Source organism: Salvelinus fontinalis, chromosome 6 (assembly GCF_029448725.1).
Source record: "Salvelinus fontinalis isolate EN_2023a chromosome 6, ASM2944872v1, whole genome shotgun sequence".
NCBI lineage: Eukaryota > Metazoa > Chordata > Actinopteri > Salmoniformes > Salmonidae > Salvelinus > Salvelinus fontinalis.
The window spans coordinates 47,082,783-47,099,129 of NC_074670.1; the positions used below are offsets into that span (position 1 = coordinate 47,082,783).

Below are 16,347 nucleotides of genomic sequence, written 5' to 3' on the forward strand. Positions count from 1 at the left end.
TATGGCTCAATAGATTTGAAATACATCACTAAAACAAATCTCTGTGCTGTAGCCTGGGGAACACCTAGTGTTAATACACTGTCATTACATACACTAACGAAGCAGAATCAGCACCTTGTGTGTGTGTGTGTGTGTGTGTGTGTGTGACCTCTTCTGCTGGACAAGCTGGCCATAGCCCTGGAGAGAGTAAAGATCCAGACTAAAACGACAAGATCATGCTCATTAAGGTATAGGGACTCTGTGTGTGTGTGTGCGCGCGAGTGAAAGAGAGAGGGAGTGTGAGATTGCAATAACCTTTCAGGAAGCAGAGATTTCCATGATTGGTTTATTAGTCACAGTAGCGTAGAGGGTTACAGTAGTGACATCACAACAGTGACATCATCATTAGAGGCCTGCAGACTGGAACTGTGGGATCAGAGCAGATCCAAACCCCTGCACAGCAGGGGGAGGGAAGGAGGTAGAGGCGGGTGAGGGACAACAAGGCAGACATAAGTGCACTTTGATACTAATGTGAACTAATGGTGTGTGGTGTCACAACAAGAAGGGTATGAAAAAGACACACAATAATGATTAAAGCATCATATTTGAAAGGAGACAACCGGAACAGTTTAAGTCCATTTGTTTCTCCGACATGATGAAAATTACGTTCGAAGATAGCAAAAAAAAAAAAAGATTCAATAACTGTAGAATACAGTAGTAACTAAATAAGAATACAGTAGTAACTAAATAATTAAACTGAAATAAGGCCTCAAATTGTAAAAAGAACACAAGTCTTGTAAAAAAAAAAAACCGTTGTGGTCAATTTAATTTAAATGGTGGTCAATTTACAGTCTACAAATGATTTATAACTACGCTCCGACCCCCCAACCATCCACTCAAGAAATCGGCCCACAGCTGAATGTAAATGGAGACCCCTTATCTACAGTATGCAAGGGTGCAAACAGTAGGCCTATATGGTTGAACAGCATGCAAAAGGTTAATAAACTTAGTGATCACATTGTTGATTGGTATTATCCCACACACTTCCTCTGAAATGTTGACGGACTAAAAACTTGTCCATGAATTAAGAGTTTGAGGCCGTGTGTGTATTTGTGTGTGTTGCATGTATGAAAGTGTAAAGTCGGTGTAAACTGTCTCCCTCCTTTGTAATTAAGTGGTTTAGTTTAGATTCTCCATTATATTATCCTCGCACACTTTTTGGCTCAGCAGCTATGAAAACACTCATACACTACAAACAAACACTTACGCCTTGTTTAACAATACACACAATACTGCTATGCGTCTATGCTGGCTTTACTACGGTAGGGTGTAAAGAACACAGTCACATCACTACAAGCAGTTCAATCCCAGTACTGGAATTACAGTAAAGTGGAAAACATCATGCAGAACCATAGATTTGGGCTCTATTCAATATGCAACTCTGAATCATTACAGATTCTGCAATAGAATTTTAATGGTAATTTCCGATTGAGCCGACATATGCAGCGTTTACCGTGAATGCAGTCTCCGCTAAAGCGGGAACATTGCCTGAAATTTCAATCACGCCGGAAAGCTGAACTTCAGCGATGCTGACTGAATAGAGCCCTTACTGTAGGTAGACATTATGCACGTCTTACTGACAAAACTACTGTGTACATTCAGTTCTCCCAGTGTACTTACTTCCTCCCCATAGTGTACACTCAGCCACTCCTAACAGTGGTCGACATAAGGCATTACTTACAATCCTTAGTGAAATCACGTCTTCTAGTGTACACTTATTGACTCCACATAGTGTACACTTATTCACTTCTCTATATTGATCCATTGCTCTTCAGCTACACTCATCCGCCACTACCCCTCACCTGTGTCTCAGCGTCCTGCTCCAGCTGTGCAGTGAGGAAGGGGTTAAAGAAGAAGTCGAACCCAAACTGCAGAGCCCCCTGGGCCGAGCGCCTCCAGTCGTGTTCTATCTTATACTGCCTGCCGCTGGGCACGCGGGCGTCTGCACACGTCAGACAGTGAATGGCCTTCAGCTCAAACACAGGCCACTTAGAGCCCAGGCGTCCCTCCAGAACCGTACTGAACTCTACCAGGCTCCCAGCGCTCAGGTGCAGCAGCACGGGGCCAAACTCATTACTGGCCCTCAGGACGATGTCCTTGGTGGCGTCTTCGTCCTCTACGACGGTCCCGTTCTTACTCTTCCTCTCCAGGGGCATGCCCAAGGTCACCTCGAACTTGTAGCGGTCAAAGCGCTTCACGTGGCACTCGTGCTTCGCCAGCTTTTTCAGTTTGCATAAGGGGTCTTCTGGGGGGGGTTGGGGTGTGGGTAGGGGCTGGGGAGGGGCAGTGGGGGTGGAGGGGTTGTCACAGAGTGGATAGGCCTCACCGTAGAGACATCTCATCCAGTCCCCTACAAACACAGGGAGTAGGCCAATGACAGACTGGGCTCCGTTCTCAATGTCGGTGACGCGGACATATTTGAAGCGTCCTGTCCAGGTGACCCGGTGGCCCTCCAGGTGAGAACACAGGATCTGGGTTTGGGCCATGTTGTATTCCTTCCAGGCTTTCGGCCCACACAGGTTACTGTACTCCGGCCACGTGAGGGTGGAGTTATACACCTGTTCAAGACACTTGGTTAAACTTACATTTTGACATTGTTTATTATACAGTTCATGTATTCCATTGAACACTTTTCATACATTCAGGGAATCCTTTATTTAGTTACATTTTAATACTGTAAATAGTACTCTGCTGACTGCAATTTGATCTTGTTCTGTCATTCGGTTATTTTGTATTATGTTACTACCTGTATTTTGTTTTAACTAGCGCTTTTGGCATAATGTTGCATAATGTAGTGAACTAGTTATTGTGATTACCTTCATGCCCTCGGAGCGGTAGACATACATCCAGCAGAACAGCACCACAGCACTCAACCACACCAGGATGAGCTTGACTATGCTGCTCCGCGACAGAGACCTCGCCACCACCAGCGGGTTCAGGCTGAACCGCGTCCACAACCGCAACACCACCGGGACCGCGCACACGGTCAGAGTCACCAGCATCTTGGTGATCTCCAGAGCCATGAACCACTGGAGGACCTGGAAGAGCAACATGGCCGCCAAGCCCAAGGTGAGAACAGGCAGGGCGAACAGGAAGAGGAGGTAGCCCACGCAGGTCCGAATCAGACCTATGGTGGAGGAGGAGTGGAGCAGGGCCAGGCACAACTCACACCAGACGAAGCAGACCATGTAGGGTACGAGGCAGAGGTAAGTGCCCCTGAAGCCCCTCAGCTGGGCCATGCGGAACAGCAGGTAGAACAGGTGCCCGTAGAGAAGACAGGGCACGCCCACGTTCAGAGCCACCATCTCCCCTAGCGGCACCGTCACAAACGTTGTGCCTAACACCCGCAGGAACCAGACGCTCTCCGGTAATAGTTGGGTAAGGGCACAGACCCCCGATAACACCTCTGTGAGCAAGGCGCGGCGGGCAAAGAGCTCAGCGGAGGCATGGAGGCTGAGGAATGAGGTGACGGTGAAGAACAGAGCCACAGCGGCCAGTTCGGAGCAGGGGATCCAGGCCTTGTCAGCCACGGGGAAGGAGAAGACCACGAAGACCACCGACAGCAGGAAGTAGAGGTAGGGCTCCAGGTGGGTCCAGACAAAGTTAGTCTCAGCTTGTTCCAGGTCCAGGCCCGGCTCGAAGCGAGACAGCAGGTCTGTCAGAGCCCGGAAGTTCTCCCACGCCTTGGAGTTCTGGAGGAACAACACCAACAGCTGACATCCTGAACAGACATTATTCTATAGCTAACTGTCATGGAATAACTTTAACATAGTAACTATAGTTACATAGTACCAACCATTTTCATTCGGTTTTCCAAGAAAATACCAAATGTTAGGTGGTAAGCACTCCCTAAATGAGTGTTCTTGCTAGTTTATTACAGGATATTGTAATTACATCGGTTATCCTCTTTCAGTTCCTCTGTGAAGTGAATCCTACCTGGAAGACGCGCAGTGTGCAGATGACCATGGAGAAGAAGGAGAGGTAAAAGACGAGTAGGGGGATGAGGAAGATGAAGAAGTCGATGGTGAGGTTGCTGATGATGAAGAAGAAGACGAGGGCATTGACGTGGTGAGTGGGGATGAGGGCGCTGAGCCACTGCATGCCCGCCCGGGATGCCCAGTCTATCAGGTGTTCCTTGATCTCCAACAGGGCGTGTAAGGGAAACTTCAACACCTAGGCGAAGAGAGGAGGGGGGGGGGGGGGGGAAGGGTGCGAGAGAAATTACACATTATTCCAATGTACACTCAGTGGCCAGTTTATTAGGTACACCACCCAGTTCACAAAAAAATGGTTCGCTCCTACAGACAGCGAGTCACATGGCCGTGGCTTGCTATAGAAAGCAGGCAGACAGGCATCAAGGAATTCAGTTACTGTTAGATTGAATGTTAGAATGGGCAAAACGAGTAACCTAAGCGACTGAGCGCGGTATGAGCGTCAGAGCCAGGCGCGCCAGTTCCAGTATCTCAGAAACGGCCGGCCTCCTGGGCTTTTCACTCACAACCGTGTCTAGGGTTTACAGAATGGTGCAACAAACAAAAAACATCCAGTCGGCGGGGAAAACAGCTCGTTGATGAGAGGGATCGAAGGAGAATGGCAAGAATCGCGCAAGCTAACAGGCGGGCCACAAACAGGCAGATAAAGGCACAGTACAACGGTGGTGTGCAGAACTGCATCTCGGGAACGCACAACTCGTCGGTCCTCGTCAAGGATGGGTTATTGCAGCAGACGACCACACCGGGTTCCACTCCTATCAGCTAAAAACAAGAACAAATTGGCTCAAGTGGGCACGCGATCACCAACACTGGACAATTGCGGAGTGGAGAAACATTGCGTGGTCCAACGAATCCTGATTCTTGTTGCGTCATTCTGACGTCAGAGTCAGGATTTGGCATAAGCCCCATGAGTCCATGGCCCCATCCTGCCTGGTGTCAACGGTACAGGCTGTTGGCGGTGGTGTAATGGTGTGGGGAATGTTTTCCTGGCACACGTTAGGTCCCTTGATACCGACACCTTGTAGAATCCATGCCCCGAAGAATTCAGGCTGTTCTGGAGGCAAAGGGGGGTCCGAACCGGTACTAGATGGGTGTACCTAATAAACTGGCCTTTGTGTATATGACTAAATGCAGTTGTAACATTGCTGGTTTGGAAATATTTACTCAATGTTTGTCATGCCAATAAAGCAATTTGAATTTGAGAGAGCGTAAATCCATGAGCAAGATAAAAACAAATATAAAATTGTGAATGTGTGAAAATGTCATGAACACACACATTCCCAGAGAGAGAAAAAAGGTGGAGACCTTCTGATGAAGGGGCAAGTCATCTGGGTTCTTCACAACGTCGTCATCATCGTCATCGTCACCTCCGGCCCCAGCCATAGTGGGACTAGGTGGGATGCCCTGAGCGTACTTCTTAGTGATATCTACAAAGTCATCCAGACCCACGTCATAACAACTGACTGTAAAGACACAGAGAAAGAGGGAGGTAGTCTTAACTCACTGTTACAATGCCTTTCCGTTTGATTCTATTTTACATAAACACACACTGACCTTTGCTGGTGACGAGACTCTCCAGAACTCTTCTCTGTTTCTGCGTGGAGCTGGATATGGGGCTCTGGGAGGCAGCGTCACCTTGGGGTGGAGGAATTACAGAGGAACACACAGTTCAGAAACTAGCTAAATAACAACTAGGCCTCTCAGGTCTCTTCGGTGTTCATGAACATATAATATTACATTATTGTGTGACTGTTGTGTGGCCATCTATGTAATGTATGAGAGTGTTTGTGTGTGTGTGTGTGTGTGTGTGTGTGAGAGAGACTGTTCCCTGTACCTGGTTCTGTATTGACATGTTCCACGTTCTCCAGCAGCTCAGACACCGCCACCCTTCTCTTCTTCTCCGGGTTGAGCTTCCAGTACATGACCAGGGCAGCCCTCCTCACTCCTCTCTCAAACCTCGTCTCCGTACACAGCTTCTTCACCTCCTCAAAGTTCTCAGACGTGATGCCTAATGGTGACAAAACACAACATTTACGCCTAATAATGAACACCATGCACTGAGACAACCAATCAGTTCAACTGGTTCCACAATCCCAATGACACTGATAAGTGCTCCATTTAACTGCACGCTGCACTTTTTCAGTCCCAATTCAAAGAAGATTCTATTGAATTGCTCTGGATCTCTCCATATATACACACACAGTTGAAGTCAGATGTTTACATACACCTTAGACAAATATATTTAAACTCAGTTTTTCAGAATTCCTGACATTTAATCCTAGTTCAAATTCCCTATCTTAGGTCAGTTAGGATCACCACTTTATTTTAAGAATGTGAAATGTCAGAATAATAGTAGAGAGAATTATTTATTTCAGCTTTTATTTCTTTCATCACATTCCCAGTGGGTCAGAAGTTTACATACACTCAATTAGTATTTGCTAGCATTGCCTTTAAAATTGTTTAACTTGGGTCAAATATTTTGGATAGCCTTCCACAAGCTTCCCACAATAAGTTGGGTGACTTTTGGCCCATTCCTCCTGACATAGCTGGTGTAACTGAGTCAGTTTTGTAGACCTCCATGCTTGCACACGATTTTTCAGTTCTGCCCACAAATTGTCTATGGGATTGAGGTCAGAGCTTTGTGATGGCCACTCCAATACCTTGAATTTGTTGTCCTTAAGCCATTTTGCCAGAACTTTGGAAGTATGCTTGGGGTCATTGTCCATTTGGAAGACCCATTTGCAACCAGGCTTTAACTTCCTGACTGATGTCTTGAGATGTTGCTTCAATATATCCACATCATTTTCCTCACTCATGATGCCATCTTTTTTGTGAAGTGCACCAGTCGCTCCCGCAGCAAAGCACCCCCACAACATGATGCTGCCACAGTGAATTATAAGTGAAATAATCTGTCTGTAAACAGTTTTTGGAAAAATGACTTGTGTTATGCACAAAGTAGATGTCCTAAACGACTTGCCAAAACTATAGTTTGTTTACAAGAAATGTGTGGAGTGGTTGAAAAACTAGTTTTAATGACTCCAACCTAAGTGTATGTAAACTTCCGACTGCAACTGTATATACTTCCTGTGCAGTGGATAAGGCCGCGCCCCCTCACCTTTCCTGGTTGCTAGGCAGTGCTGTAGCATCTTGACGGCGTCCTTGCGACCCTGTTTGGTGGCCTCTACCAGCCAGCTCACCGCTGTACAGTTGTTCAGCTCCTCATCTCGCTCCTCGGCCAGGGCCAAGTAGTAACGGCCCACCTACACACAGATACAGCATATCATGTCAAATATGTGCTCATTCTTGTCAGACGCATGAGGCTCATATATAGGACTCAGAGATCTTATTCAATTCTGAGTTCTAATATTTGATTCTATGGTAGGACTTTTCAAGTTTGCTATGGTGGTCAAACCAGGGTGGACCATGGGAGATGGCTAGGAGGGGTTAGTACTCACCCTAGACTGGGCTTTGGCGTCTCCAGACTTGGCGCTCTCCTCCAGCTCCTCCCCACTCAGCTCCTCCTCTGGCTCCTCTACATAGGGACAACAGTCATCTGATTGATGTATTAATTTCTTAGGAAGGTTACTGCCAAAGGGGATATTACATGGTGACCGGCAGCATTGATACACACAGAAACATGTGCCGCATAGCATTTCTGTCCAAAGATGATGCAGAAAAATGTATCCATGCTTTTGTCACTTCTAGGTTAGACTACTGCAATGTTCTACTTTCCGGATACCCGGATAAAGCACTAAATAAACTTCAGTTAGTGCTAAATACGGCTCCTAGAATCCTGACTAGAACCAAAACATTTGATATTACTTCAGTGCTAGCCTCTCTACACTGGCTTCCTGTTAAGGCAAGGGCTGATTTCAAAGTTTTACATGGGCTTGCTCCTACTCATCTCTCCGATTTGGTCCTGCCGTACATACCTACACGTACGCTACGGTCACAAGACGCAGGCCTCCTTACTGTCCTTAGCATTTCTAAGCAAACAGCTGGAGGCAGGGCTTTCTCCTATAGAGGTCCATTTTTATGGAATGGTCTGCCTACCCATGTGAGAGATGCAGACTCGGTCTCAACCTTTAAGTCTTAATTGAAGACTCATCTCTTCAGTAGGTCCTATGATTGAGTGTAGTCTGGCCCAGGAATGTGAAGGTGAACGGAAAGACACTGGAGCAACGAAACGCCCTTGCGGTCTCTGCCTGGCCGGTTCCCCTCTCTCCACTGGGATTCTCTGCCTCTAACCCTGTTACAGGGGCTGAGTCACTGGCTTACTGGTGCTCTTCCATGCCGTCCCTAGGAGGGGTGCGTCACTTGAGTGGGTTGAGTCACTGACGTGATCTTCCTGTCCAGGTTGGCGCCCCTCCTTGGGTTGTGCCGTGGCAGAGATCTTTGTGGGCTATACTCGGCCTGGTCTCAGGATGGTAAGTTGGTGGTTGAAGATATCCCTCTAGTGGTGTGGGGGCTGTGCTTTGGCAAAGTGGGTGGGGTTATATCCTGCCTGTTTGGCCCTGTCCGGGGGTATTGTCAGACGGGGCCATAGTGTCTCCCGACCCCTCCTGTCTCAGCCTCCAGTATTTATGCTGCAGTAGTTTGTGTCGGGGGGCTAGGGTCAGTCTGTTATATCTGGAGTATTTCTCCTGTCTTATCTGGTGTTAATGTAAGTATGCGCTTGATAATTCTCTCTCGGAGGACCTGAGCCCTAGGACCATGCCTCAGGACTACCTGGCCTGATGACTCCTTGCTGTCCCCAGTCCACCTGGCCGTGCTGCTGCTCCAGTTTCAACTGTTCTGCCTATGGAACCCTGACCTGTTCACCGGACATGCTACCTGTCCCAGACCTGCGGTTTTCAACTCTCTAGAGACAGCAGGAGCGGTAGAGATACTCTGAATGATCGGCTATGAAAAGCCAACTGACATTTACTCCTGAGGTGCTGACCTGTTGCACCCTCAACAACCACTGTGATTATTATTATTTGACCCTGCTGGTCATCTATGAACATCTTGGCCATGTTCTGTTATAATCTCCACTTGGCACTTCCAGAAGAGGACTGGCCACTCCTCATAGCCTGGTTCCTCTCTAGGTTTCTTCCCAGGTTCTGGCCTTTCTAGGGAGTTTTTCCTAGCCACCGTGCTTCTACACCTGATTGCTTGCTGTTTGGGGATTTATGCTGGGTACAGCACTTTGCGACATCAGCTGATGTAAGAAGGGCTTTATAAATACATTTGATTGATTGATTTGATTATTGGAACGGACCCTGTAAATCGCTTCTTACTTTCTCGTATTCTTCATACTTTTATTTCTTGTGTGTTTTTGTTCTACCTCATGTTATTTTTAGTATTACATTGAAAACTGCATTGTTGGGTTTTGAGCTTGCAAGAAAGTAATTTCACTGTACTTGTGCGTGTGACATAAAAATGTGAAACTTGGTCTACCCTGCTTGGCAAATTCTGTACCTTATGTGTTGTATCAGAGATATAGTACACCTGAAGCAGCCATACCAAGCATTGAGAAAGGAATTATCTTTCCATTCAGGCTTTTCCCAGTAGTACCAAAATAGCTTGGCGAGAAGTAGATGGATAGGAGGATAGGGGTGGTAGGAGAGATGTTTTTCTGCCTTACACAGCAATCCCGGACTGACTACTTTACATGATCTGGTCAACGTCTGCTGTTGTCATGGAGATAGGCCACGTGCCACAGAGGGAGTGGCTCTGATTGGTGGGTAAGGGTGGGGCGGAGAGGATGAGGCAGAAAGGGAAATACAGAGTCACCATTAGAGCCATGTCCCCTACCCCAAAAGCCTTAACATAATAGGCAAACAGACAAAGCAAAGTGGTTAGATTAGGGATGTGGTATGATTTTTTATTGTTGTGTGAACTTTTGTGCACGATGGGGGATGTCCTTGATTGCACTTAGTATTAGGGTTGGAGTGATTGTGTTGGGTTACAAAGCCTTTAGCAGGGGTCCAGAGCTCTGTGGTCAATGTGTGTGTGTCTTTGACTGTACTCACCTGGCTCAGCTATTGAAGCCTGTCGTAGAGGGGTAGTAGGGTGCATTCCCGGGGTATCTCCAGCAGCACCAGCCCCCCTCCTCTCATCCGTAGCCCTGCTGGCTGCATTGAGCTGGGATCGTCCCGCCTGGGAGACAGGTCTGACTGGCTGCCGCAGGGGGGAGGCAGGAGGGTTAGAGAGGGAGGACGCGGGGGGAGAGAGAGGGGGGCCAGGACAAAAAGGTCTGGAAGGTGAGACCGGAGAGGTCGGGGGCGATTTAGGCAGGGTCACAGTGGGTCTAGTGCCCGGGGTAGATTTAGGGGTAGGTGGGGAAAGAGAGGAGGGTGGCGGGGAGGAAGGGGCAGGTTTCGGGGTGGTTGGGGTGTTAGCGGGTGATGGTTCCATGCCTGAAAGACAGAGAAAGATAAATCAATTTACCACTGAATGGCTAAATTAGTTTGAACCTTTATAGACAGAGCTTTTTAGAATCATAAAAAAAAAAAATCAGTATTCAATCATGGAAGGATAGCCCATGCATGAGGGTCACACCAGCTGCGTGGAATGGAAGCACGTGTTTGTTGACACAGCTACAGTAGCTACAGCAGAGTACGGCCAGGGGGCAGAGAGAGCGAGGACACAACAGCTGCGTGGCACAATCCTCTTCTGCTCCAATCACTCAACTCTCACTGCAAAAGGGAGCCCATAGCTTCCCTTCTGGACAAAGTTTTAAAATGTGTCTTTCGACCAAACTTGCCGCTGTGTCACTTTCAGTGCTTTTCTTGACCCCCAAATATGGTCCAAGTTCTTTTATCCCAAACTAACAAATCTAGAGCCTAAACCAGTTCGACTTTAGGCACCAAAATAAGAAGCTACTACCACTATTATGAACAGGGTGACAGGTTGGCATGCAAGAGATGGAGGCACCATGACGTGTTCTGCTGCAATGCAGGGGATTTCCCCAAGCCAATGACTTTGATTTGACCGGTGGAAAGTATAAGCAAATGGACTGTCAGGTGACTCATTGTTTTAGACTACATTTAAAAAAAAAAGTTGGTGACCAGTTTAAAATATAATGCGAAACACGCGCCTGTCGCTTTAAAAATGACAAGCTATTCTTTAATCAATGCTAAATTGTGATATGACAGTCAACTGGCAGTTCTTCCTACGGACAGTACAGATTGTCCAAAACAAACATGTCAGCGTTATTCTCTCACCTTTGCAGTCACAGACTCGATCTGTGTTTCATCTAGTCGACAAGAAGCTACTAGAAATGTCCCGATTAAGTTGTTCAGGGTCTCCTCTCATTCATCCCTTTCACTTTTTACAGTTCGGTGCCATAAGCGCATATGTGATCAAACTCCACTTATAGCGAGGAGAGAACTCTTCCAGCTGTCACAACATAATAAACATCCACTTTACGTGTTATGATTGGACGTTTTTTTTAGTGACGCCTTCCTCTTCTCTTAATATGATTGGCTACTGATCCAGGAAGTCTACATTTCCCGAGCTTTCTCTTTCAGGCATCACCAATATACCGTCGAAATATTGTCGCGCAGAGAATAGATTGATAGGATGACGTCTTTATATATTTTTATGACATGATTTATGTGCCATAGCCTACATGCATCGATAAGAACTATACATCATACGTTCATGTACGCATAAAATGTAAATGTGTTAGTCACACCATAAGAATTACACTGTAAAAACATGTCCACAGATTCTCCCTATGCAAACATTCCACTGAAGTTTACATAGCTCCATTCTCGATTGCTCTTCCTGGCTACTTCATCATGTGGCTGTCTCCTTGTTCGCAGGGAATTGCCAATGTCCGAGCCTTGAGTTGACGCTGAGCCCGGCGACAATCACCGAGGTCTCTCATATCTTCTACCACGGGTTCGCTTTCGTCCCGGTGCCCACCTCGGCCGCCGCAACATTGCACCTGGCGCTGGGCTCGCAGGTGATTCCGGGAACACCTCCACGTGTCGCCTTCATCAATGGGGCGGGCACCTGTCACGTTGTCCGTCCAGAATGAGGACTGACAGTATAGGTGAGTGGCAACTTTTTTGGGGATCATTTGTGGATCTCAGTTACTCAGCACGTTTTAACACAGCGTAAGGCATTCGAGTGATGATATTTCATTTAGCAGATTATTTATTCATGTGTTGACAGTCAATACGGAGCTTAGTTGTGTCAGTTCTGAGTACCGTTTAATGCACTGCATGTTATTTTCTTTTGCTTCTCAGAATTGTATGCGTGTCCTACGTGTGTCCTACCTGGGTCAGTTCACCTCCGAGGCAGGGATTGAACTGCAGTCAGATGGTAAGAGCAACCCATGTAGAAACATCTTAAAACCCGTTTCCAAACACATGATATTTATGATAATGATAATGAGAATAACATTTTGTGTATTTAGTATTTTATTAGGATCCCCATTAACTGTTGCAAAAGCAGCAGCTACACTTCCTGGGGTCCACACAAAACATGAAACATGACGTAATACAGAATATCAATAGACAACAGCTCAAGTACAGAACTACAGAAACTGTTTATCTGCATATTCACAACAGCACATCCACAACCCCTTCTGCTGGAGAATGACGTGTCATACCTACAGGCCAGTGTGGAGCTCCCTTGTCTCCCCTCCCTCCCCAGGGCCTGAGGGTATCCCTGCCCCCTGTCTGCTACTGGAGGAGGACCAGGAACCACTGGAGTCTCATACACAGATTGAGCCAAAGGTGGAGAGAAAGCAATGACACTCTTCTCCATGCACACAGGCAAATCATACTCACAAAAGCTGTTGCAATTCAAATCAGGTCAAATTTGATTTGTCACATACACATGTTTAGCAGATGTTATTGTGGGTGTAGCGAAATGCTTGTGTTCCTAGCTCCAACGGTGCAGTAATATCTAACACTTCACAACAATACAAACAGCAATTCAAGTCTGTGTGTATGGGGCAGCAGCCTCAAAGGTGCAGGGAAACGTAACCGGGTGGAAGCCACCTAGTGATGGCTATCTAACAGTCTGATGGCCTTGAGATAGAAGCTGTTTTTCAGTCTCTCGGGCCCAGCTTTGATGCACCTATACTCACCTCGCCTTCTGGATGATAGTGGGATGAACAGGCAGTGGCTTGGGTGGTTGTTGTCCTTGATGATCTTCCTGTGACATCGGGTGCTGTAGGTGTCCTGGAGGGCAGGTAGTTTGCCCCCAATGATGCGTTGGGCAGACCGCACCACCCTCTGGAGAGCCCTACAGTTGCTGGCGGTGCAGTTGCCGTACCAGGAAGAGGTGCTGTTGCGCCTTCTTCATCATACTGTCTGTGTGGGTGGACCATTTCAGATCGTCAGTGATGTGTACGGCGAGGAAATTGAAGCTTTCCAACTGCTCCACCGCGGTCCCATAGGGGCGTGCTCCCTCCACGATCAGATCCTTTGTTTTGTCTACATTGAGTGACAGGTTATTTTCCTGGCACCACGCTCCCAGGGCTCTTACCTCCTCTCTGTAGGCTCTCGTCATTGTTGGTAATCAGGCCTACTACTGTTGTGTCGTGATTGAGTTGGAGGCGTGCGTGGCAACGCAGTCATGGGTGAACAGGGAGTACAGGAGGGGGCTGAGCACGCACCCTTGTGGGGCCCCAGTGTTGAGGATCAGCGAAGTGGAGGTGTTGTTTCCTACCTTCACCACCTGGGGGCGGCCTGTCAGGAAGTCCAGGACTACTGCAACAACGTTTTTTTATGGATGTTGTTTTTTGCCACAGAAACGTAAAGGTGGGTGGCCAAAGGGAAAGAAGAGGCAACCTCAGAGAGAGTTAACTGCCCCAGAGTTCCAACAACAGGGTGAGAGATGCACACACACACATCCGCACATAAACACACTTGTTTATTGGGAGAGGAGATGTTACTCTCATTGTGAAGAGCTCTATTGTGTGTGTGTATGCCCATGTAGTGTGTTACATAGTGTCTAGACTCTAGGGTGTAGTAGTTATGTAATTAGATGTGCTCTAAGATTATTGCTGTTGGTGGTTCTTGTTGTCAGGAGGCTCTTGGGAGGCCCTCACAGGTCTGTATGTGTCTGCGTGTGTGTGCGTATGTTCCTGTGTGTGTGCACATGTGCATGCGAAGGGGTGGTACATATGCAATTTTGTTCTCGGCAAGTGTTTTTTTTTGTAAGCCGATGCAATAGCAGCGTTTCACCAGTAAGTGGCTGTATAGGGCTCAAGTCAGTTGTGTTCTCTTTTCAAAGTGCTGTTGAGAATGCTTACTGTGTTCTATGTTTTTTTTTGAAAGCTTTGTGTGTGTTTCTGCTCAGAGGAGTTTGGGAAGGACAGAGGCAGCAGGCTCCAGGGATGGAGAGAAGCCCTGTGGGTGAGGAAGAGGAGGCAGAGTTGGCTCGTATGTTGGGTCTGTCCTCGCTGGACATCAGTGTGCTGCAGGAGCTGCTGCTCGGACACATACTGACCAGCACTGACCGCTAATCGCCATGACCACATGTACGACTTGGACAAAGGCCATTTCTAAAAAGGCTGAAGCTGCGGATCCATAGCTAACCTCCCCGTCCCGCCTGCCTGGATCCGTTTTCCCCAGAGCTGAAGAGCCGAATCACGTTCTGCACGTGTTTCCTTACCTAAATTGAGATCTTCTTGAGTTATACCGTGTTCTTTTGAATTATGGACAGTGAGCCAATTTTAGAGCAGTTGGTGGAAACAATTTGTCGCATAGTCTACCTGTGTTAAGTTTCAATCACAGCACATATTTTGCCTAGTGGGTGAGGAAGTGGGCTATTGAGGTTTTGCCAAAAATGGGACCATTTGCACAAACATCCTAAAGTTTCATAAGAAATTAGATTGTTTTCTGTCTTACAGTGACCTTATATTATGCTATTATATTTGGTTATGTTATATAGAATCAATAAGTGATCTTGCAGACATTGCTTCAGCTTTGATATAACTTTATTAAACAAATACCATTTATGTCAGACTAGCCTGATCTCTACGAGACTGTGCAACAAGTAGAGGATCCCGCACATGCACAGAAGTCGTGAAGATGGCTCGACAAAACCTATTCCCCCTCAGGAGACTGAAAAGATTTGGCATGGGTCCTCAGATCCTCAACAGGTTCTACAGCTGCACAATCAAGAGCATCCTGACTGGTTGCATCACTGCCTGGTATGGGAACTGTTCGGCCTCCGACCGCAAGGCACTACAGAGGATAGTGCGTACGGCCCATTACATTACTGGGGCAAAGCTTCCTGCCATCCAGGACCTCTATACCAGGCGGTGTAAGAGGGAGGAAGGCCCTAAAAATTGTCAAAGACTCCAGCCACCCTAGTCATAGACTGTTCTCTCTGCTACCGCACAGCAAGCGGTACCGGAGCGACAAGTCTAGGTCCAAGAGGCTTCTAAACAGCTTCTACCCCCAAGCCATAAGACTCCTGAACATTTAATCAAATGGCTACCCAGAAAATTTGCATTGCCCCCCCTCTGCCCCTCTTTTACACCGCTGCTACTCTCTGTTGTTGTCATCTATGCATAGTCACGTTATTAATTCTACCTACATGTACATATTACCTCAATTACCTCGACTAACCGGTGCCCCTGCACATTGACTCTGTACCGGTACCCTCCCTGTATATAGTCTTGCTATTGTTATTTTACTGCTGCTCTTTAATACTTGTTACTTTTATTTCTTATTCTTATTTTTTATTATTATATATATATTTTTAAACTGCATTGTTGGTTAGGGGCTTGTAAGTAAGCATTTCACTGTATTCGGCTCATGTAACAAATAAGATTTGATTTGAAGCTTCAGGAACTTTAGTGTTGGAAAGAGGGGTCCAGGAAAGTTGGATTTGCAGCCACTCCATTCTAACAACCACATTGAAACACTGTCTATTTCTACACCTCTCTCTCTCTCTCTCTGAGGGACTTTGAGTTGCAGCTCTTGGGAGTGTTTCTGGCCCAGGAGAGGCGGAGACAGGATCAGCTGAGGGTGGAGCTAAACAATCTGAAGCCGGGGTCATGCTCAGGTCCAGGACCAGCTTTCCCATGACTCCATAGTAACCTCACCACTCAAACAATAGGGAATTAAAGTGTTACTGTGTACTGTGTCCCATTGTAGAATCCTTATGCTCAACAGACAGTGTTCATAATTATTTTGTTATTGGTTGGCCTCTCTCTTGGTTTCTCTCACTTTCCTCCTCGCCATCTGTAGGAGCGTAAGGAGTGTTTGGAGTTTGAGCTCCAGGTTCTCAGGGCCTTCAGGGAGATCCTGGACTGTCAGCTCCCCACCCTCACCATGGAACCATTACTTTTTCACACAGC

At 47.0% G+C, this 16,347-nt stretch overlaps 2 protein-coding genes across 5 annotated transcripts in view; one reads left to right on the forward strand and one right to left on the reverse strand.

Moving 5' to 3' along the window:
• Window positions 1-311: 311 nt before the first annotated feature.
• On the reverse strand, window positions 312-11,726 carry LOC129857941 (wolframin-like). The gene is made up of 10 exons (XM_055926654.1): window positions 11,240-11,726; window positions 10,046-10,432; window positions 7,487-7,563; window positions 7,147-7,291; window positions 5,866-6,039; window positions 5,586-5,666; window positions 5,337-5,494; window positions 3,976-4,212; window positions 2,856-3,731; window positions 312-2,597 (listed from the first exon to the last, which is right to left on the reverse strand). The coding sequence occupies exons 2-10, from the start codon at window positions 10,428-10,430 to the stop codon at window positions 1,821-1,823; spliced, it is 2,910 nt and encodes a 969-aa protein (XP_055782629.1). The 5' UTR covers window positions 10,431-10,432; window positions 11,240-11,726; the 3' UTR covers window positions 312-1,820.
• Window positions 11,727-11,808: 82 nt separating this feature from the next.
• The window catches only part of LOC129857942 (janus kinase and microtubule-interacting protein 1-like), a 48,756-nt gene continuing 44,217 nt past the window's right edge, over window positions 11,809-16,347 (forward strand). For 3 of the 4 annotated variants that reach the window (XM_055926656.1, XM_055926658.1, XM_055926657.1), the window contains exons 1-3: window positions 11,810-12,075; window positions 12,272-12,347; window positions 13,786-13,864. The gene's annotated coding sequence lies outside the window, so the exon portion shown is untranslated. Of the gene's footprint in view, window positions 12,076-12,271; window positions 12,348-13,785; window positions 13,865-16,347 lie in introns of all 4 variants that reach the window. The other variant, XM_055926655.1, reaches the window with a different exon arrangement.